We start from the raw sequence: 25,173 nt of genomic DNA, 5'->3' as shown, positions 1-25,173 counted from the left end.
CGAGGAACAAATTTCATGAAAAATAAGTCTGTTGTATTTCGCACTAACATGATGATAAAATGACTTCTGAATTATCTCTCAAACATGAAGTTTTAATCTTGTGGAAAGAAACAAATGATTTATTAAGAATTGATATGAAAATACAAGTTAAATACACCTCATAGAAAGACATTTCTTTATAGCATGGTCAAGTCATTACTGCACAGATGAGTAAACTTTCTTGTTAATCTAGCTTTTTAACAAAAGACACTAGCCTTCTATTATTTGTAGGCATCCACGTTTCAATTTTTATAACATTTAAGCAATTTCTTACATATGTAACTCAGGGAGTTTCTCTCCTTGCGAATAAGTATATGGTTGTTTAAAAGATGTTTGTGAGTTAAGGACTCCTTTACATATATTACACACATGAGGTTTCTCTCCTGTGTGGATAAGTACATTTTTGTTTAAACTGGGTTTGTGAGTAAATGACATATTACATATATCATACACATAAGGTTTCTCTCAGGTGTGGATAAGTGCATGTTTGTTTAAACTACACTTGTCAGCAAGTAACTTATTTCATATCTCACACTCATGAGGTGTCTCTCCTGTGTGAATTAGCATATATCTGTTTAAATTCTCTTTTAGAGTAAATGACTTGTTACATACCTTCTTTTAGAGTAAATGACTTGTTGCATACCTCACACAAATGAGGTCTCTCTCCTATGTGATTAAGCATATGTCTCTTTAAATTTCCTTTTTGAGTAAGTGACTTGTTACATAACTAACACACAAAACATTTCTTTCTTGTGTCAATAAGTATATGTCTTTTTAAATCACCTTTTACAGTAAATGACCTGTTACATTCCTCACATGCATAAAGTTTCTCTCCTGTGGGAATAAGCATATGGGTTTTTAAATGATCAGTTTGAGCAAACGATTTGTTACATACATCAGACACATAACGTTTCTCTCCTGTGTGAATACGCATATGGGTTTTTAAATGACTTATTACATATCTCACGCACATGAGGTTTTTCTCCTGTGTAACTAAGCAGATGGCTTTTTTAAAGTTCCCTTTTCAGTAAATGTCTGATTACATATCTCACATATATGAGGTTTCTCGCATTTATGAATAAGTATATGATTGTTTAAATAACTAGTTGGAACAAATGACTTGTTACATACCTCACACACGTGAGGTTTTTTTTCCTGTGCGATTAAGTATATGCATATTTAAAATGTCCTTCCATCTAAATGAACACTTACATGCCTTACAAATCAGTTTTTTTCTGCTGTACGTATATGAAGATGTTTCTCTAATGAACCATATCATATCTCGCTCACATGGAAGCGGTGTAGCACCAGGGTGCCTGGGTCAAGGACCCTACCCCTTGTTGAACATGTAGGTTGTTTCGAATGTTGTCATGAGTAACTAACATAATTTTTTTTTCAAATTATTATGTTATGATTTTTAGTAAAAGGAGAGTAGATAACTGGTAATTCTAGAAGAAATAAAGTGTGCGCAGAGTTCCAAGACCCAAAAATGCCATCTGGGAAAGCTGAAAAGGGGAACAAGCTGGCTTTAACCTGAGTCTAGAAATGCATATAACATATACACACTTGAGAGTTTAGCATAAATATATTTCAGTTGTTCAATTGCCTAATTCATCATGAAGTTTTTGATTTCGAACGTACCAGGCCAAGTTGGTGATCTGTCTTAGGGCACAATTTTGTGCCTGCTGGAACTTTTTCCTGTATGATTTACATTAATATGCATAGTATAAGACGCAATACAGTTTTATAAATAAGCAACTGGTAATCTATTAAAAGTACACTGTTTCAAGAAATTAAGGGGTTATGTGTGGGTGCCATGAGAGAGTTTTACTGAGGATCACCCCAAGATGAACCATACCATATGTAAAGAGTAATAAAAAGTGATTTTAAAAAGAAATGCCATTGACAGTCCGGCACTGCAAAGGATATTTTTATTCTTACTTTTGAGAAATTATGTGCCGATGGCAGTATACAGATTCCAGTTCAAATAATTTTAAACCGTTTTTGGTTGCTGTTAATGAATTTCGCACAAAACAATCCAAAGACACAATTTCCAAAGACACAAAGGTAAGTCGATATTTCTTTTCCGTACTGCACAGATCTGTATAATCTGTATATTCGTGCTTTATTTTGATTTAAAATGCAGTTTATTTAGATTATACTTTTTTGTTTTAGCTATGTTTTGGATGACATTTTACTTGAGAGGGCACTGCACAGAAACAGGAATAGCACCAAAAAAAAAAAAAAAAAAAAAAAAAAAAAAAAAAAAAAAAAAAATCGCAACTTTCGTCAAGTTGGGCCCCGAAATAAGTTTTTTCTATCAACGTAAAAACAAAACAACTTACAGTGAAAAATATGCTTAATAAAGTGAACAAATAAATATAAAGCTTTGTTTTTTGTAAATTTTTATACCATTTAGATCATAAATGCTTTATTGTTTGATAAGTCATTATTTCACACTTTTAATTTTATAATTCCCAACTGCCCTCTTACTAGATTTAGGAAGATGATCTAATATTCGAAAAAATTCCAAATGCGGAATCGCACAAGTTCCAACATCACACTTTGTACTGCATTTACAGCAAATAGTGAAGACAATTTTCACAATACTTTTGAAAAATGCCATATGAAATACTTCAAATAAATCTTGTCTGTATGCCTTACTTAGTAAAAAAAAGAAAGAGAAAAAAACTAGTAACTCCATTACACATCCATTTCTTGGCTCTAGTGTACATTTGGTTCTCTTTCAATTGGCGAGAAATTTTGATTGATTTTGGCGATAAAACCCCCATTCTGGTCACCATGATAGTTTTAACTTTTAGCTTCCTAACTTTATTTAAGTGAAAATAGATTGATGCGCACGTGGAAAGTTAAGGAAGTGCGCAATGCCTAGTTTGTGTGATTCTCTGATTTTTTTAAAGTGAAAATAGATTGATGTGTACATGGACATACTGTTTGTACAATTCTTTGACTTGTTATTTTGGTTTCATGTAGCGGCCATCTTGAAATTGTGCTTTTCTGCTGCCGATATTGGCATCATAAAAAAATCACCAAAAAAAAAAAAAAAAAAAAGGTGTACACAATTGTAAACTTTTACCCCATTTTTCTTGTATTGTCATTGTTTTCTTTGACTGCTACGCACAATTTGCACATTATATCACAATCCTCATTGACTTCCTACACATAATTTATTCTTCACTAATTTTTATTATTTTGCATGATTTCAACATTATCTTTTTCCATAGTGAAGCTGTAAAAAAGTGGTCCATATTCTAAAAATCTAATAGATCACTCATTTGAATACTTGTACATGAAATTAAACATAATGTGCAAGACTCACTGTAGGAAATTTTAAGTATGATTGTTTTCTGAAAATGTACTATTCTTAACGGTTTTGTTTTCGGAAAAATGGCCAGAGAAATCTAATAAAAGGCAAATGAAGCACTGCTGTATGTATACAAGTATTTGTAACTGTTTTACAAATACAGAATTAATTCAAAACAATTTCCATAAATAGCATTTATTTTTATGTTAATATTTAATTATATATTGTTTTGCTTTTCTTTCTAACATAAATTTACATGTACAGTAGAATGTCCAAAATCCAGACTCATCGGGACTGCAGCAATTCCAGATTTGGAATTTTTCCGGATATTAGATTAATTTAAATTTGATGAGATGGCATGCAAAAATTATACAATTAAAAATACGAAATCGTGATTTATAAAATAATGAAGTATTTATGATGTAAAGGGTAACAAAATTTACAAAAAAAGCTTAATATTTATTTGTTTACCTTATTAGACATTTCTTTCAATGTAAGTTGCTTCATTTTTTGTGCTAATACATTCTCTTTAATTCTACAGACAGACGGACATATCTCCTGTTTAGTTACATTGTTGAAGTCCTGTAGCTGCTATTTCAAAAATTCCGACTACCTTGTCAATTGAAATTTTCTCGTTTTCAGTAACTTCTCTGTCGCTTTTCTTCACTTTCGGTATTTTGGTGATTTGGAACCATACTATAGATTTTGCCATTCATTAATTGATTCATGATTGAGAAGCATTGTCATCACAAAGAAAAACTTCTTTCTTATCATCTTCATTTATTTCCGCTTTTCCACATTTCTTTACAAAATATGTTAATTGAAATATTTCACCTTTGTTTGCGATATCCGAAAACCTTTACAATTAGCAGCTATGAAGATCAAAGTTAGCTATCCTTCACATTATATACTTAGATATGCAATCATGAGCTTGATAAAAAACAAGTCGTTCTGTTAAATTTTATCTTGCTTCTATCGCACACTGAGACAATTAAGCCTGAATTGTATTACTTTAGTTATTTATTATACTTATGTCTATTTTTTGCACATGCTTAAGGCTTATCAAAGTTCTGAATAAATAAATTCCTACATATACAGGCCATATTCCCATATATACATTACCTTACTGAGGGCCGGCGCTAGCTATCTTACCGCCTGATGCAGTCTCCGTGGGTCCTAAATTCTGCGACTCAACGCGGCCATACGAGTCCTGCCGCTGGTTTTGGATTTGCATGAACAACAAATGATTTATTTTTAATTTAAATATTCCTAAATGTAATCTTTGTGTCTATGAGTATTATCAACAAATCTATTTTTAGCATATGGAAAGAATTTTTGGTAAATTTTTCACCGTCAACAATTTTTAACTCATTTAATTTAATCTGTAATAATCGCCACGCATAATGTCAACATAATAGGTTACCATGCTCATTTATTATTCAATTGTGTGTGTGTGATTATGGCAAAGTCTCGAGGGCTATCTGCCTAATTGGGGGGGGAGTTCCTTTGTGGAGGACTTTCTAAGGGAAACTGGCTCATTTATCATTCAATTAATAACACAAAAAAATGCTTAGGCATCGCTACATGAGTCATTACTCAACTTGTCATGTTTTGGTTGGCATCAGATCTACGATGTATCTATGTGGAATGTTTAGGTTCGAGATGTAAGCCAAGTTGCTGCGTATCATACAAATTTACGCTAAAATGATTGCTTCTTTAATATCAAGGTATTTTATTTAGTGTCGAAGTGAAAATAAGAATTGCGACTCTCCAGATGTTTTATTATGTGCGGAGGGGGAAATTAAATGCACATGCGTAAAGCCTACAAGTAAATGTTGTTGGTAATTTTGAGGTCCGGATTTCGGACTCTGAACTGTATTAAACATTATGTTTAACACGGCAAATTTCATTTACATACACTTAATATTCTTTCCCTCCTAGCTTTAGTGCATATGCACTAAGTTGCATGTTTAATGAGCTAAATGAGACTTACACATGTTTAACATCATTATTTTCTGCTAATGTTATGCTTAATATCATGTTCTTTTTTCTTTTCTGGCATAAATATAAATTCCATATGCTTTATGCCACACTGCTGTTGCCAAATAGCATGTTTAAGAAGAAACAATTGACACATTTATGCTCAATATCATGTACTTTCTGCTGTAAGTATGCTTAGAACCCTGCTGATTAGCCATTGGTGACCTTGACAAGAAAAATGCAATATCACAAATGAGATGTGTACGGTAGTAAAAGCAAGGAAAATGTTTCAGCATTAACGACGTAAATGAGACTAATGCTATTTTAGTTAATATTTGGTTCCCCTTTTCTGTTACTGGGACAGGATTCAGAAATTTATGTATGTATGCATACATTTCTGAATCTGATCCCGGTACCTGATGAATACCTAATATTTATATCTAAAGAGTTGCATCTTACTTTATGCATACAAAGTTGCACAGAATGCTGAATTAAATGCATGCTGTGTAGGTATTTTTTACATTCAATTCATGAGCATATCATGAAAAATGTCTTATGTCTATGCAACAAAAACTTACATGCATAAATTTAAGAAGTTACTCACTAAATATTAAATATCTATGCTTGAAGTGCTAAATATTAAAAAAAAAAAAAAAAAGAAAAAAAAAAAGAAAAAAGAAAGAAAGAAAGAAACTGAAGAATTTACAAAATTCCTCTCATACTTCCATTAAACACATATATTAATTAACATCAAGGGGGGAAAATATTTAAAATATAAAATTTGATATATTTATATTGAAAAAAAATTTAGGTACAACTCTGATATACACCCTAATTTCACCAAATGAGGCGATATGTGTTCTGCACTGGTTTTTAGCGCGATTGCATGTTCTATGGCAACCCTGTTGACGTTGAACAATCTTTAGCTGGAGCTCGTTGATTCGCGTCTGTGTCTGAGAAGATGGGAGGGAAAGATAAAATGGTAGAAGTTGTTGAATTGAAGTTCGGCAAAAGGAAATAACATTGTAGCCATCCTGTTGAGAGGTAGTGGATATTTCGAGTTGTGGAAAGAGGGTCTGGGAGATTATTTTTAATGGCTGTGCATGATAGAAGTAGGGAATTGTGATTTTATTTATTTGTGAACCATAGTATGAATTTTCTGGAGTGTGTCTGGCTGTCACGTAAATATGATAGTAATTACGTGGCGGCATGTTAAAGGCGGTATGAAATTGGTATTTCTGCTGCTCGAAAAAGCATTAATTCATGGTAAGTGCATTTTATTTTATTCTTGTTCTTATTTTGTAGAATGCTATGTTCATTGGTTATTTAGTATGAATTTCTGTCGTTATTGTGGTTTTTTAAACAAAACGCTGTGCACATGGTATTATTTGAAATTTATTGTTATTATGTTATTTTACTAAAGCGAGGTGTGCGTAGATCGTAGATTCGTTCCTTGCCTAAATTTTGCAATTCGTAGATGTTTTTTTTTAAGTTTAAACAGGATGCTGTGTACATGGTATTCTTTGAAATTTATTGTTATGTTAATTTATTAAAACGAGGTGTGCGTAGCTTGTAAATTCGTTCGTTGCCTACATTGTGCCATTCGTAGACTTTTTTTAAGTTAAAACACGTCGCTGTGTACATGGATTCTTGTCAAATATTTTTGGTTAGAAACTTTACGTTTTTGCTATCTAAATTTTTTGTTTTTGTTTCGGATTTTTAGCTTAAATCATGTGTTCAAAATGTAGTTTTTGCATGTGCGAAAACCGCATTTTTGGAGACATTTTAGGCTTAAAGTTCGAAATATAGACAAAAAATTTAGATAGTAATACGGCAGCGTGAAGTTTCCCGCCAAAAATGTTTGGCGAGAAATTTGGCGACTTGAGGGCGCATATCAGAGTAGTTCCAAATTTTAATTTAATATCTTCATAATTTCAGTATTTTTTACCATTTTATCCTTAAGACTAAATAAACTATAAAAAAGCATTTATGATTATAATTTTATAAAAAAATACGGGTTATTAAAAAACAGGTTGAAGAAAAGCAAAGTTACTTCAATAAGTTCCATGAAATAAAATTTTAAAGTAGCACAGCAAATTTCTATGAGATTCCTGCTTTACAAGCACATCTTAGATTCCAGAAAAAGGTTTTCCTTGAATTAAAAACCATAAAAATGGTGGCAAAGTGCCATATATTGCTAGTTTCTATTCATTTCCAAAGTTGCATTATTATGGGAACCATTTAAGACACTTTCTTTTGTATGCTTGAGATGCTTATAATGATGATTTTTGCCAAGAACAATAAGACAGTTACAAGTGAAAAAGATTTTTTTTTTTTTTTTACTTGTACATACATGTTCATGCTTATAAAGTGTGCATTCTTGCAAATCAAAAATCAAGTTTCGGCTAATCTTTGGAATATTGTAACAAGTAGTTTTGCGACATTTCGGTAAGGTGATAAAGGGGTTAATCTTTGGATTATGGTAACTTGCCGATTTTTTGGCGACCAACTCTGCTGCAGCAACCTTCTACTTTTTTTTTCGGTGCCATTTTGTCTTCACGAAGTAAAGACATGTTTCTTTTCTTTTTATTTACTGAACACTTTTTCCAACAATCTGCTAGCCGAATTACACTTATGCTAGAAATTTTATGGAACAAATCTGCTTAATATACTACAAATATTAACTGCAAAATTGGGAAAAAGTGCAGAATCGCAAACTCCTTGCCACGTTTTTCAGAATCGCACATACATAGTAACCATGTACACGTCGACTTATTTTTACTTAAAAAAACATCCCAGAATTGCACAAAAATGGCATTGCGCACACTCTTCACTATATCCATGTACACTGCTTTTTTCTCATAAATTAGAAAAATTTCACGAAAATGCATAAAAATTTTGTGAATCTTTAAATTCGGTAAAAAGGACATATATGAAATTACCTGATTGCGAAAAAGTATATACCCTTTCCAAGGATGAACATTTCCACGTATAAAATAAATTAAATATCCAAAACTTTTACCTCTAAATTATCTATTATAAACGTCACCAACAAATTTACAACGCAAACATTAAAAATGGTTGCAAATACTTAGTGTCAAATATTTAAATTATTTCCATGCACGTTTACTTCCACTGAAACGTATACCAAATTGCTACAAACATATAATTCCCCAAATAATTATCATTTAATTAAAATATAATTAAACCATGTACACGTTGACTTATTTTTACTTAAAAACTTCCCAGAATTGCACAAAAATGGCATTGCGCACACTCGTTACTATATCCATGTACACTGCTTTTTTCTCATAAATTAGAAAAATTTCACGAAAATGCATGAAAATTTTGTGACTCTTTAAATTTGGTAAAAAGGACATATATGAAATTACCTGATCGCGAAAAAGTATATACCCTTCCCAAGGATGAACATTTGCACGTATAAAATAAATAAAATATCCAAAAACTTTTCCCTCTAAATTATCTATTATAAACCTCACCTGCCAATTTATAACGCAAACATTAAAAATGGTTCCAAATACTTAGGGTCAAATATTAAAATTCTTTCCATGCACATTTACTTACAAACGTATTCCAAAATACTACAAACCTATAACTCACAAAATCACGATCATTAAATTAAAATATAATTAAATTAAAAACACTACTTAAAATATAAATAAGGACATACATTAAATTAATACAAATTAGCTTACAATCCTAATTACTTTAAACTAAATCATTGCTAATAACAATTTTCCAATAATACCATATTAATTTATTTAGTCCTTACATTTAGAACAATGCATAAAAATAATATCCTCAAATGATTAAAAATACTAACTTACCTAATCTTCTACAGAATCTTGAGTGCATGGCGGATCACAAAATGTCCATTTTCACCAGATTTCTTGCACCGCCATTCAAACTTATCTGTAATATCCTTCCTTTCACACAATCTCATTTCATTCCCACATGTTGGACATTCATACTTATCTGCAATTAAATTACACTCATACACCATTCAACCAATTCTTTTGGATTATCAGATAAACGCATTAAAAATTTAGAATTCACTTTAGATAGCGCCATGCGATCCAAAAATTAATCAACACTCTTTCACACAACACACAATGAAGCTTAATACAAAATACTATAGTACTGCAGATATTTTTCCAAAATTCCCCCCTTTTCCGATTAAAGAACTGTAATTCGTCCATTAATGTCACATGACATATCTCATGATCTCTCATTTCCCTCACACAAAATAATGCATAATCGGAACTGAGTACTTCTCACATTATTCCCAAAGTCCTAGGTAGTAAATTTTACCGCCTCCAAAATGTCACTAAACTACCTGTTACCATATTCCAAAGATTAGCTGATAAAGGTTAGTAGCTAGGATTTTAGCACTGTAACATGGATAAAGTCAAGAGTGTGTGCAATGCCATTTTTGTGCAATTCTGGGATATTTTTTTAAGTGAAAATAGGTCAACGTGTACATGGATGATACTGTGCATGTGCAATTCTTAAAAACACTGCAAGCAGTGGGCGATTCTGCACTTTCTCCCAATTTCGCACCTAATCTTCATCATAATTAAGCACTTTTGTTCCATTAAAGTTGTAGCATAAGCGTAATTCGGCTAGCAGATTGTTGGAAAAAAATGTTGAGTTAAAAAAAAAAAAAAAAAAAAAAAAAAAAAAAAAAAAAAAAAACATGCCTTTACTTTGTGAAAACAAAATGGCGTCCAAACAAAAACTAGGAGGTTGCTATAGCAGGGTTGGTCGCCAAATTTTCGCCAAAAATTGCCAAGTTACCATAATCAAAAGACTAACCCAAGTTTCTTTGAACACTGCATAAAGAACATACAAGTTTCTGGCTCAAGAGTAGAATTGAGTGCCCTCCGATTAGTAACAAATTTTGTTCAATTTACCATGATAGTTTTAACTTTGTTTTAGTTTCCTGATTATTGTAAATGAAAATAGATCATGTGTACATGGACAAAGCTAAGGCAATAAACAATGCCTAGTTTGTGCAAATCTCCAATATTCTTTTAAGTGAAAATAGAGCAATATGTACATGGACACCAGGTTTGTGCAATTCTTCGACTTCTTATTTTGGTTTTGTGTAGCGACCATCTTAAAATTGTGCCTTCCTGGCACCAATCTTAGCATTTAAAAGAAATCGAAAAAAAAAAAAAAAAAAAAAAAAAACAAGGTACACACAATTGTTAACTTCTACCCAGTTTTTGAATATATATGTACTATATTTGAGTTTCTTACCTGCATCAAAATACCACAATACTGATTCATTTTTTCAAATGTCATCTTAGGTACTTTACACACATTGCACTGCTCTACTTGGTATGTCCAGGATTTGAAAGAATTTTATCTTACAAGACCTCATTTCCCTTTATCAGTATAATGTGATAACCGTATACCACTTTTAGAATGTTATACACTCGAGACATTTGATACTGCAGCTGGATAGTCATACTGAGAATATTTCCTGATTAATAGATTTCATTAGATAAAAAATATGTAAAAAAATGGAACTGTCTAATTTGACTGCAGGTCTTTAATATTTTAACACAGTAAAGAAATCATCTAATATATTATTTCATTACAGGTTCAAGAAAGACATCTCTATCATTAATTAAATAGCTTTCATTGATAAACTCTGAAATGTCTTTAGCACAAAGAAGATACAAGTTACAATACACATATGAGATGAAGCATTTCGCCCTGCTCCAGAATTGCATCTCAGAAGTATGTCAAATTGATAACGATCATATCATCACAACAGTGCATTTTGCTAGGTAACAGATGTAACACTGAATATGAGTGATACAAAAATCTGTGAAAAGTGATATCTAGGGTCAAAAATTCAAATTTCCGAAAAGGTGGAAGAAACACAAAACACATCATGGCAGATCCTGAACAAAACAACAATCCCAGCTTTTTCAATCAAGGTCGGTATAAGCAGGTTTAGAGTCTTTAAGGTACGATAGATAAGCAAATGTAGCTTCAAGTCAGCATTAGTTAAAAATGCAATTGAGATAAAACTTGCATAAACGTAGTTTTTTGCTTTTTTTAAAAAATAATTAGATTATGATTTATTTATATCAAATGACAATTCAAAAACTTCTCTACAGCATCAGCAGCACCCAGTTTACTTTTAAATCTAAAACTCTGCCACTAAATGGCTCTTTTATTACCAAGAATTTTCCCATCAATTAATTATGACAACATACTAATTTAACATCTCCTCAAAAGACAGAAGGCTTCTCTTCTGCTTAGATAAATGCATATTTTTTCGAATTATTCTGCTGTCCAAATGAATTCTTCTATACATGACAGATTTCCCTCTTCTGTCGATACGCATATCTTAAAAATCCTTTAATAAAAATTCATTTATCCATATTTTATACACAAGTCTTCTCTCTCGAGTGAATACGTATATGAGTGTTTAAACTACTCTTCTGATTAAATGACTTCTTACATACTTCACACACATGAGGTTTCTCTCCTATGTGACTAAACATGTGCTTCTTTAAATTACACTTTTGCTTAAATAACTTCGTGCATACTTCACACACATGAGGTTTCTCTCCTGTGTGACTAAGCATATGCTCGTTTAATTGATTCTTCCGCTTAAATGACTTCTTACATACTTCACACACATGAGGTTTCTCTCTTGTGTGACTAAGCATATGCTCGTTTAATTGATCCTTCCGCTTAAATGACTTCTTACATACTTCACACACATGAATTTTCTCTCCTGTGTGAATAAGCATATGCCTGCTTAGATGAGACTTCTGACTTAAGGCCTTCTTACATACTTCACACACATGAGGTTTCTCTCCTGTGTGAATAAGCATATGGGAGTTTAAACTAGACTATAGACTAAATGACTTCATACACACTTGACACACATGAGGTATCTCTCCTGTGTGAATAAGCATATGGCTGTTTAAAGTAGACTTCTGACTAAAGGATTTCTTACATACTGCACACACATGAGGTTTCTCACCTGTGTGACTAAGCATATGCTCGTTTAATTTATCCTTCCGTTTAAATGACTTCTTACATACTTCACACACATGAGGTTTCTCTCCTGTGTGAATAAGCATGTGCCTGCTTTGATGAGACTTCTGACTAAAGGACTCCTTACATACTTCACACACATGAGGTTTCTCTCGTGTGTGAATAAGCATATGCCTGCTTAGATGAGACTTCTGACTAAAGGCCTTCTTACATACTTCACACACATGAGGTTTCTCTCCTGTGTGAATAAGCATATGGGAGTTTAAAGTAGACTTTAGATTAAATGACTTCATACATACTTGACACACATGAGGTATCTCTCCTGTGTGAATAAGCATATGGCTGTTTAAAGTAGGCTTCTGACTAAAGAATTTCTTACATACTTCACACACATGAGGTTTCTCTCCTGTGTGACTAAGCATATGCTCGTTTAATTGATCCTTCCGCTTAAATGACTTCTTACATACTTCACACACATGAGGTTTCTCTCCTGTGTGAATAAGCATATGCCTGCTTAGATGAGACTTCTGACTAAAGGCCTTCTTACATACTTCACACACATGAGGTTTCTCTCCTGTGGGAATAAGCATATGGGAGTTTAAAGTAGACTTTAGACTAAATGACTTCATACATACTTGACACACATGAGGTATCTCTCCTGTGTGAATAAGCATATGGCTGTTTAAAGTAGACTTCTGACTAAAGGATTTCTTACATACTGCACACACATGAGGTTTCTCTCCTGTGTGACTAAGCATATGCTCGTTTAATTTATCCCTCCGTTTAAATCACTTCTTACATACTTCACACACATGAGGTTTCTCTCCTGTGTGAATAAGCATGTGCCTGCTTAGATGAGACTTCTGACTAAAGGCCTTCTTACATACTTCACACACATGAGGTTTCTCTCCTGTGGGAATAAGCATATGGGAGTTTAAAGTAGACTTTAGACTAAATGACTTCATACATACTTGACACACATGAGGTATCTCTCCTGTGTGAATAAGCATATGGCTGTTTAAAGTAGACTTCTGACTAAAGGATTTCTTACATACTTGACACACATGAGGTTTCTCTCCTGTGTGACTAAGCATATGCTCGTTTAATTAATCCTTCAGTTTAAATCACTTCTTACATACTTCACACACATGAGGTTTCTCTCCTGTGTGAATAAGCATGTGCCTGCTTTGATGAGACTTCTGACTAAAGGACTCCTTACATACTTCACACACATGAGGTTTCTCTCCTGTGTGACTAAGCATATGCTTGTTTAATTGATCCTTCCACTTAAATGACTTTTTACATACTTCACACACATGAGGTTTCTCTCCTGTGTGAATAAGCATATGCCTGCTTAGATGAGACTTCTGACTAAAGGCCTTCTTACATACTTCACACACATGAGGTTTCTCTCCTGTGTGAATAAGCATATGGGAGTTTAAAGTAGACTTTAGACTAAATGACTTCATACATACTTGACACACATGAGGTATCTCTCCTGTGTGAATAAGCATATGGCTGTTTAAAGTAGACTTCTGACTAAAGGATTTCTTACATACTTCACACACATGAGGTTTCTCTCCTGTGTGACTAAGCATATGGGAGTTTAATTTATCCCTCCGTTTAAATCAGTTCTTACATACTTCACACACATGAGGTTTCTCTCCTGTGTGAATAAGCATATGCCTGCTTAGATGAGACTTCTGACTAAAGGCCTTCTTACATACTTCACACACATGAGGTTTCTCTCCTGTGGGAATAAGCATATGGGAGTTTAAAGTAGACCTTAGACTAAATGACTTCATACATACTTGACACACATGAGGTATCTCTCCTGTGTGAATAAGCGTATGGCTGTTTAAAGTAGACTTCTGACTAAAGGATTTCTTACATACTTGACACACATGAGGTTTCTCTCCTGTGTGACTAAGCATATGCTCGTTTAATTAATCCTTCAGTTTAAATCACTTCTTACATACTTCACACACATGAGGTTTCTCTCCTGTGTGAATAAGCATGTGCCTGCTTTGATGAGACTTCTGACTAAAGGACTCCTTACATACTTCACACACATTAGGTTTCTCTCCTGTGTGACTAAGCATATGCTCGTTTAATTGATCCTTCCGCTTAAATGACTTCTTACATACTTCATACACATGAGGTTTCTCTCCTGTATGAATAAGCATATGGGAGTTTAAAGTAGACTTTAGACTAAATGACTTCATACATACTTGACACACATGAGGTATCTCTCCTGTGTGAATAAGCATATGGCTGTTTAAAGTAGACTTCTGACTAAAGGATTTCTTACATACTTCACACACATGAGGTTTCTCTCCTGTGTGACTAAGTATATGCTCGTTTAATTTATCCTTCCGTTTAAATGACTTCTTACATACTTCACACACATGAAATTTCTCTCCTGTGTGAATAAGCATGTGCCTGCTTTGATGAGATTTTTGACTAAAGGACTCCTTACATACTTCACACACATGAGGTTTCTCTCCTGTGTGACTAAGCATATGCTTGTTTAATTAATCCTTCCACTTAAATGACTTCTTACATACTTCACACACATGAGGTTTCTCTAATGTGTGAATAAGCATATGCTTGTTTAATTGATACTTCCAATTAAATGACTTCTTACATACTTCACACACATGAGGTTTCTCTCCTGTGTGAATAAGCATATGGGAGTTTAAAGTAGACTTTAGACTAAATGACTTCATACATACTTGACACACATGAGGTATCTCTCCTGTGTGAATAAGCATATGGCTGTTTAAAGTAGACTTCTGACTAAAGGATTTCTTACATACTTCACACACATGAGGTTTCTCTCTTGTGTGACTAAGCATATGCTTGTTTAATTGATCCTTCCACTTAAATGACTTCTTACATACTTCACACACATGAGGTTTCTATCCTGTGTGAATAAGCATATGCCTGCTTAGATGAGACTTCTGACTAAAGGCCTTCTTACATACTTCACACACATGAGGTTTCTCTCCTGTGTGAATAAGCATATGGGAGTTTAAAGTAGACATTAGACTAAATGACTTCATACATACTTGACACACATGAGGTATCTCTCCTGTGTAAATAAGCATATGGCTGTTTAAAGTAGACTTCTGACTAAAGGATTTCTTACATACTTCACACACATGAGGTTTCTCTCCTGTGTGACTAAGCATATGCTCGTTTAATTGATCCTTCCGTTTAAATGACTTCTTACATACTTCATACACATGAGGTTTCTCTCCTGTGTGAATAAGCATATGCCTGCTTAGATCAGACTTCTGACTAAAGGCCTTCTTACATACTTCACACACATGAGGTTTCTCTCCTGTATGAATAAGCATATGGGAGTTTAAAGTAGACTTTAGACTAAATGACTTCATACATACTTGACACACATGAGGTATCTCTCCGGTGTGAATAAGCATATGGCTGTTTAAAGTAGACTTCTGACTAAAGGATTTCTTACATACTTCACACACATGAGGTTTCTCTCCTGTGTGACTAAGCATATGCTCGTTTAATTTATCCTTCCGTTTAAATGACTTCTTACATACTTCACACACATGAGGTTTCTCTCCTGTGTGACTAAGCATATGCTCGTTTAATTTATCCTTCCGCTTAAATGACTTCTTACATACTTCACACACATGAGGTTTCTCTCCTGTGTGAATAAGCATATGCCTGCTTAGATGAGACTTCTAACTAAAGGCCTTCTTACATACTTCACACACATGAGGTTTCTCTCCTGTATGAATAAGCATATGGGAGTTTAAAGTAGACTTTAGACTAAATGACTTCATACATACTTGACACACATGAGGTATCTCTCCTGTGTGAATAAGCATATGGCTGTTTAAAGTAGACTTCTGACTAAAGGATTTCTTACATACCTCACACACATGAGGTTTCTCTCCTGTGTGACTAAGTATATGCTCGTTTAATTTATCCTTCCGTTTAAATGACTTCTTACATACTTCACACACATGAGGTTTCTCTCCTGTGTGAATAAGCATGTGCCTGCTTTGATGAGACTTTTGACTAAAGGACTCCTTACATACTTCACACACATGAGGTTTCTCTCCTGTGTGACTAAGCATATGCTTGTTTAATTGATCCTTCCACTTAAATGACTTGTTACATACTTCACACACATGAGGTTTCTCTAATGTGTGAATAAGCATATGCTTGTTTAATTGATACTTCCACTTAAATGACTTCTTACATACTTCACACACATGAGGTTTCTCTCCTGTGTGAATAAGCATATGGGAGTTTAAAGTAGACTTTAGACTAAATGACTTCATACATACTTGACACACATGAGGTATCTCTCCTGTGTGAATAAGCATATGGCTGTTTAAAGTAGACTTCTGACTAAAGGATTTCTTACATACTTCACACACATGAGGTTTCTCTCCTGTGTGACTAAGCATATGCTCGTTTAATTTCACCTTCTGTTTAAATGACTTCTTACATACTTCACACACATGAGGTTTCTCTCCTGTGTGAATAAGCATGTGTTTGCTTTGATGAGACTTCTGACTAAAGGCCTTCTTACATACTTCACACACATGAGGTTTCTCTCCTGTGTGAATAAGCATATGGGAGTTTAAAGTAGACTTTAGACTAAATGACTTCATACATACTTGACATACATGAGGTATCTCTCCTGTGTGAATAAGAATATGGCTGTTTAAAGTAGACTTCTGACTAAAGGATTTCTTACATACTTCACACACATGAGGCTTCTCTCCTGTGTGACTAAGCATATGCTCGTTTAATTTATCCTTCCGTTTAAATGACTTCTTACATACTTCACACATATGAGGTTTCTCTCCTGTGTGAATAAGCATGTGCCGGCTTTAATGAGACTTCTGACTAAAGGACTCCTTACATACTTCACACACATGAGGTTTCTCTCCTGTGTGACTAAGCATATGCTCGTTTAATTGATCCTTCCGATTAAATGACTTCTTACATACTTCACACACATGAGGTTTCTCTCCTGTGTGAATAAGCATATGCCTGCTTAGATGAGACTTCTCACTAAAGGCCTTCTTACATACTTCACACACATGAGGTTTCTCTCCTGTGTGAATAAGCATATGGGAGTTTAAAGTAGACTTTAAACTAAATGACTTCATACATACTTGACACACAAGAGGTATCTCTCCTGTGTGAATAAGCATATGGCTGTTTAAAGTAGACTTCTGACTAAAGGATTTCTTACATACTTCACACACATGAGGTTTCTCTCCTGTGTGACTAAGCATATGCTCGTTTAATTAATCCTTCAGTTCAAATCACTTCTTACATACTTCACACACATGAGGTTTCTCTCCTGTGTGAATAAGCATGTGCCTGCTTTGATGAGACTTCTGACTAAAGGACTCCTTACATACTTCACACACATGAGGTTTCTCTCCTGTGTGACTAAGCATATGCTCGTTTAAATGATCCTTCCGCTTAAATGACTTCTTACATACTTCATACACATGAGGTTTCTCTCCTGTGTGAATAAGCATATGCCTGCTTAGATCAGACTTCTGACTGAAGGCCTTCTTACATACTTCACACACATGAGGTTTCTCTCCTGTATGAATAAGCATATGGGAGTTTAAAGTAGATTTTAAACTAAATGACTTCATATATACTTGACACACATGAGGTATCTCTCCTGTGTGAATGAGCATATGGCTGTTTAAAGTAGACTTCTGACTAAAGGATTTCTTACGTACTTCACACAGATGAGGTTTCTCTCCTGTGTGACTAAGCATACGCTCGTTTAATTTATCCTTCCGTTTAAATGACTTCTTACTTACTTCACACACATGAGTTTTCTCTCCTGTGTGAATAAGCATGTGCCTGCTTTGATGAGACTTCTGACTAAAGGACTCCTTACATACTTCACACACATGAGGTTTCTCTCCTGTGGGAATAAGCATATGCCTCCTTAGATGAGACTTCTGACTAAAGGCCTTCTTACATACTTCACAAACATGGGGTTTCTCTCCTGTGTGAATAAGCATATGGGAGTTTAAAGTAGACTTTAGACTAAATGACTTCATACATACTTGACACACATGAGGTATCTCTCCTGTGTGAATAAGCATATGGCTGTTTAAAGTAGACTTCTGACTAAAGGATTTCTTACATACTTCCCACACATGAGGTTTCTCTCCTGTGTGACTAAGCATATGCCTGTTTAATTGATCCTTCCACTTAAATGACTCCTTACATACTTCACACACACGAGGTTTCTCTCCTGTGTGACTAAGCATATGCTCGTTTAATTGATCCTTCCGCTTAAATGACTTCTTACATACTTCATACACATGAGGTTTCTCTCCTGTGTGAATAAGAATATGCCTGCTTAGATCAGACTTCTGACTAAAGGCCTTCTTACATACTTCACACACATGAGGTTTCTCTCCTGTATGAATAAGCATATGGGAGTTTAAAGTAGACTTTATACTAAATGACTTCATACATACTTGACACACATGAGGTATCTCTCCTGTGTGAATAAGCATATGGCTGTTTAAAGTAGACTTCTGACTAAAGGATTTCTTACATACTTCACACACATGAGGTTTCCCTATTGTGTGACTAAGCATATGCTTGTTTAATTAATCCTTCAGTTTAAATGACTTCTTACATACTTCACACACATGAGGTTTCTCTCCTGTGTGAATAAGCATGTGCCTGCTTTGATGAGACTTCTGACTAAAGGACTCCTTACATACTTCACACACATGAGGTTTCTCTCCTGTGTGACTAAGCATATGGTCGTTTAATTGATCCTTCCGCTTAAATGACTTCTTACATACTTCATACACATGAGGTTTCTCTCCTGTGTGAATAAGCATATGCCTGCTTAGATCAGACTTCTGACTAAAGGCCTTCTTACATACTTCACACACATGAGGTTTCTCTCCTGTATGAATAAGCATATGGGAGTTTAAAGTAGACTTTAGACTAAATGACTTCATACATACTTGACACACATGAGGTATCTCTCCTGTGTGAATAAGCATATGGCTGTTTAAAGTAGACTTCTGACTAAAGAATTTCTTACATACTTCACACACATGAGGTTTCTCTCCTGTGTGACTAAGCATATGCTCGTTTAATTGATCCTTCCGCTTAAATGACTTCTTACATACTTCACACACATGAGGTTTCTCTCCTGTGTGAATAAGCATATGCCTGCTTAGATGAGACTTCTGACTAAATGTCTTCTTACATACTTGACACACATGAGTTTTCTCTCCTGTGGGAATAAGCATATGGGAGTTTAAAGTAGACTTTAGACTAAATGACTTCATACATACTTGACACACATGAGGTATCTCTCCTGTGTGAATAAGCATATGGCTGTTTAAAGTAGACTTCTGACTAAAGGATTTCTTACATACTTCACACATATGAGGTTTCTCTCCTGTGTGACTAAGCATATGCTCGTTTAATTTATCCTTCCGTTTAAATGACTTCTTACATACTTCACACACATGAGGTTTCTCTCCTGTGTGAATAAGCATGTGCCTGCTTTGATGAGACTTTTGACTAAAGGACTCCTTACATACTTCACACACATGAGGTTTATCTCCTGTGTGAATAAGCATGTGCCTGCTTTGATGAGACTTTTGACTAAAGGACTCCTTACATACTTCACACACATGAGGTTTCTCACCTGTGTGACTAAGCATATGCTTGTTTAATTGATCCTTCCACTTAAATGACTTCTTACATACTTCACACACATGAGGTTTCTCTAATGTGTGAATAAGCATATGCTTGTTTAATTGATACTTCCACTTAAATGACTTCTTACATACTTCACACACATGAGGTTTCTCTCCTGTGTGAATAAGCATATGGGAGTTTAAAGTAGACTTTAGACTAAATGACTTCATACATACTTGACACACATGAGGTATCTCTCCTGTGTGAATAAGCATATGGCTGTTTAAAGTAGACTTCTGACTAAAGGATTTCTTACATACTTCACACACATGAGGCTTCTCTCCTGTGTGACTAAGCATATGCTCGTTTAATTTATCCTTCCGTTTAAATGACTTCTTACATACTTCACACATATGAGGTTTCTCTCCTGTGTGAATAAGCATATGCCTGCTTAGATGAGACTTCTGACTAAAGGTCTTCTTACATACTTCACACACATGAGGTTTCTCTCCTGTGGGAATAAGCATATGGGAGTTTAAAGTAGACTTTAGACTAAATGACTTCATACATACTTGACACACATGAGGTATCTCTCCTGTGTGAATAAGCATATGGCTGTTTAAAGTAGACTTCTGACTAAAGGATTTCTTACATACTTCACACATATGAGGTTTATCTCCTGTGTGACTAAGCATATGCTCGTTTAATTAATCCTTCAGTTCAAATCACTTCTTACATACTTCACACACATGAGGTTTCTCTCCTGTGTGAATAAGCATGTGCCTGCTTTGATGAGACTTCTGACTAAAGGACTCCTTACATACTTCACACACATGAGGTTTCTCTCCTGTGTGACTAAGCATATGCTCGTTTAATTGATCCTTCCGCTTAAATGACTTCTTACATACTTCATACACATGAGGTTTCTCTCCTGTGTGAATAAGCATATGCCTGCTTAGATCAGACTTCTGACTGAAGGCCTTCTTACATACTTCACACACATGAGGTTTCTCTCCTGTATGAATAAGCATATGGGAGTTTAAAGTAGATTTTAAACTAAATGACTTCATATATACTTGACACACATGAGGTATCTCTCCTGTGTGAATGAGCATATGGCTGTTTAAAGTAGACTTCTGACTAAAGGATTTCTTACATACTTCACACAGATGAGGTTTCTCTCCTGTGTGACTAAGCATATGCTCGTTTAATTTATCCTTCCGTTTAAATGACTTCTTACTTACTTCACACACATGAGGTTTCTCTCCTGTGTGAATAAGCATGTGCCTGCTTTGATGAGACTTCTGACTAAAGGACTCCTTACATACTTCACACACATGAGGTTTCTCTCCTGTGTGAATAAGAATATGCCTGCTTAGATCAGACTTCTGACTAAAGGCCTTCTTACATACTTCACACACATGAGGTTTCTCTCCTGTATGAATAAGCATATGGGAGTTTAAAGTAGACTTTAGACTAAATGACTTCATACATACTTGACACACATGAGGTATCTCTCCTGTGTGAATAAGCATATGGCTGTTTAAAGTAGACTTCTGACTAAAGGATTTCTTACATACTTCACACACATGAGGTTTCCCTATTGTGTGACTAAGCATATGCTTGTTTAATTAATCCTTCAGTTTAAATGACTTCTTACATACTTCACACACATGAGGTTTCTCTCCTGTGTGAATAAGCATGTGCCTGCTTTGATGAGACTTCTGACTAAAGGACTCCTTACATACTTCACACACATGAGGTTTCTCTCCTGTGTGACTAAGCATATGGTCGTTTAATTGATCCTTCCGCTTAAATGACTTCTTACATACTTCATACACATGAGGTTTCTCTCCTGTGTGACTAAGCATATGCTCGTTTAATTGATCCTTCCGCTTAAATGACTTCTTACATACTTCATACACATGAGGTTTCTCTCCTGTATGAATAAGCATATGGGAGTTTAAAGTAGACTTTAGACTAAATGACTTCATACATACTTGACACACATGAGGTATCTCTCCTGTGTGAATAAGCATATGGCTGTTTAAAGTAGACTTCTGACTAAAGGATTTCTTACATACTTCACACACATGAGGTTTCTCTCCTGTGTGACTAAGTATATGCTCGTTTAATTTATCCTTCCGTTTAAATGACTTCTTACATACTTCACACACATGAAATTTCTCTCCTGTGTGAATAAGCATGTGCCTGCTTTGATGAGATTTTTGACTAAAGGACTCCTTACATACTTCACACACATGAGGTTTCTCTCCTGTGTGACTAAGCATATGCTTGTTTAATTAATCCTTCCACTTAAATGACTTCTTACATACTTCACACACATGAGGTTTCTCTAATGTGTGAATAAGCATATGCTTGTTTAATTGATACTTCCAATTAAATGACTTCTTACATACTTCACACACATGAGGTATCTCTCCTGTGTGAATAAGCATATGGCTGTTTAAAGTAGACTTCTGACTAAAGGATTTCTTACATACTTCACACACATGAGGTTTCTCTCTTGTGTGACTAAGCATATGCTTGTTTAATTGATCCTTCCACTTAAATGACTTCTTACATACTTCACACACATGAGGTTTCTATCCTGTGTGAATAAGCATATGCCTGCTTAGATGAGACTTCTGACTAAAGGCCTTCTTACATACTTCACACACATGAGGTTTCTCTCCTGTGTGAATAAGCATATGGGAGTTTAAAGTAGACATTAGACTAAATGACTTCATACATACTTGACACACATGAGGTATCTCTCCTGTGTGAATAAGCATATGGCTGTTTAAAGTAGACTTCTGACTAAAGGATTTCTTACATACTTCACACACATGAGGTTTCTCTCCTGTGTGACTAAGCATATGCTCGTTTAATTGATCCTTCCGTTTAAATGACTTCTTACATACTTCATACACATGAGGTTTCTCTCCTGTGTGAATAAGCATATGCCTGCTTAGATCAGACTTCTGACTAAAGGCCTTCTTACATACTTCACACACATGAGGTTTCTCTCCTGTATGAATAAGCATATGGGAGTTTAAAGTAGACTTTAGACTAAATGACTTCATACATACTTGACACACATGAGGTATCTCTCCGGTGTGAATAAGCATATGGCTGTTTAAAGTAGACTTCTGACTAAAGGATTTCTTACATACTTCACACACATGAGGTTTCTCTCCTGTGTGACTAAGCATATGCTCGTTTAATTTATCCTTCCGTTTAAATGACTTCTTACATACTTCACACACATGAGGTTTCTCTCCTGTGTGACTAAGCATATGCTCGTTTAATTTATCCTTCCGCTTAAATGACTTCTTACATACTTCACACACATGAGGTTTCTCTCCTGTGTGAATAAGCATATGCCTGCTTAGATGAGACTTCTAACTAAAGGCCTTCTTACATACTTCACACACATGAGGTTTCTCTCCTGTATGAATAAGCATATGGGAGTTTAAAGTAGACTTTAGACTAAATGACTTCATACATACTTGACACACATGAGGTATCTCTCCTGTGTGAATAAGCATATGGCTGTTTAAAGTAGACTTCTGACTAAAGGATTTCTTACATACCTCACACACATGAGGTTTCTCTCCTGTGTGACTAAGTATATGCTCGTTTAATTTATCCTTCCGTTTAAATGACTTCTTACATACTTCACACACATGAGGTTTCTCTCCTGTGTGAATAAGCATGTGCCTGCTTTGATGAGACTTTTGACTAAAGGACTCCTTACATACTTCACACACATGAGGTTTCTCTCCTGTGTGACTAAGCATATGCTTGTTTAATTGATCCTTCCACTTAAATGACTTGTTACATACTTCACACACATGAGGTTTCTCTAATGTGTGAATAAGCATATGCTTGTTTAATTGATACTTCCACTTAAATGACTTCTTACATACTTCACACACATGAGGTTTCTCTCCTGTGTGAATAAGCATATGGGAGTTTAAAGTAGACTTTAGACTAAATGACTTCATACATACTTGACACACATGAGGTATCTCTCCTGTGTGAATAAGCATATGGCTGTTTAAAGTAGACTTCTGACTAAAGGATTTCTTACATACTTCACACACATGAGGTTTCTCTCCTGTGTGACTAAGCATATGCTCGTTTAATTTATCCTTCTGTTTAAATGACTTCTTACATACTTCACACACATGAGGTTTCTCTCCTGTGTGAATAAGCATGTGTTTGCTTTGATGAGACTTCTGACTAAAGGCCTTCTTACATACTTCACACACATGAGGTTTCTCTCCTGTGTGAATAAGCATATGGGAGTTTAAAGTAGACTTTAGACTAAATGACTTCATACATACTTGACATACATGAGGTATCTCTCCTGTGTGAATAAGAATATGGCTGTTTAAAGTAGACTTCTGACTAAAGGATTTCTTACATACTTCACACACATGAGGCTTCTCTCCTGTGTGACTAAGCATATGCTCGTTTAATTTATCCTTCCGTTTAAATGACTTCTTACATACTTCACACATATGAGGTTTCTCTCCTGTGTGAATAAGCATGTGCCGGCTTTAATGAGACTTCTGACTAAAGGACTCCTTACATACTTCACACACATGAGGTTTCTCTCCTGTGTGACTAAGCATATGCTCGTTTAATTGATCCTTCCGATTAAATGACTTCTTACATACTTCACACACATGAGGTTTCTCTCCTGTGTGAATAAGCATATGCCTGCTTAGATGAGACTTCTCACTAAAGGCCTTCTTACATACTTCACACACATGAGGTTTCTCTCCTGTGTGAATAAGCATATGGGAGTTTAAAGTAGACTTTAAACTAAATGACTTCATACATACTTGACACACAAGAGGTATCTCTCCTGTGTGAATAAGCATATGGCTGTTTAAAGTAGACTTCTGACTAAAGGATTTCTTACATACTTCACACACATGAGGTTTCTCTCCTGTGTGACTAAGCATATGCTCGTTTAATTAATCCTTCAGTTCAAATCACTTCTTACATACTTCACACACATGAGGTTTCTCTCCTGTGTGAATAAGCATGTGCCTGCTTTG

General features: G+C 34.8%; 1 protein-coding gene across 1 annotated transcript; it reads right to left on the bottom strand.

Moving 5' to 3' along the window:
* Positions 1–11,769: 11,769 nt before the first annotated feature.
* Positions 11,770–19,701, bottom strand: LOC146997043 (uncharacterized). The gene is made up of 4 exons (XM_085816402.1): positions 19,567–19,701; positions 18,808–18,930; positions 12,439–12,621; positions 11,770–12,147 (listed from the first exon to the last, which is right to left on the bottom strand). Exons 1-4 carry the CDS (start codon positions 19,699–19,701, stop codon positions 11,770–11,772), a joined length of 819 nt encoding a protein of 272 aa, XP_085672528.1.
* Between the last annotated feature and the right edge of the window lie 5,472 nt (positions 19,702–25,173).

The sequence above is a fragment of the Stegodyphus dumicola genome, chromosome 5, assembly GCF_044657685.1.
Source record: "Stegodyphus dumicola isolate Sdum_Otavi_A_Nest chromosome 5, ASM4465768v1".
Classification (NCBI taxonomy): domain Eukaryota; kingdom Metazoa; phylum Arthropoda; class Arachnida; order Araneae; family Eresidae; genus Stegodyphus; species Stegodyphus dumicola.
This window is presented reverse-complemented; position numbering and strand designations above follow the sequence as displayed.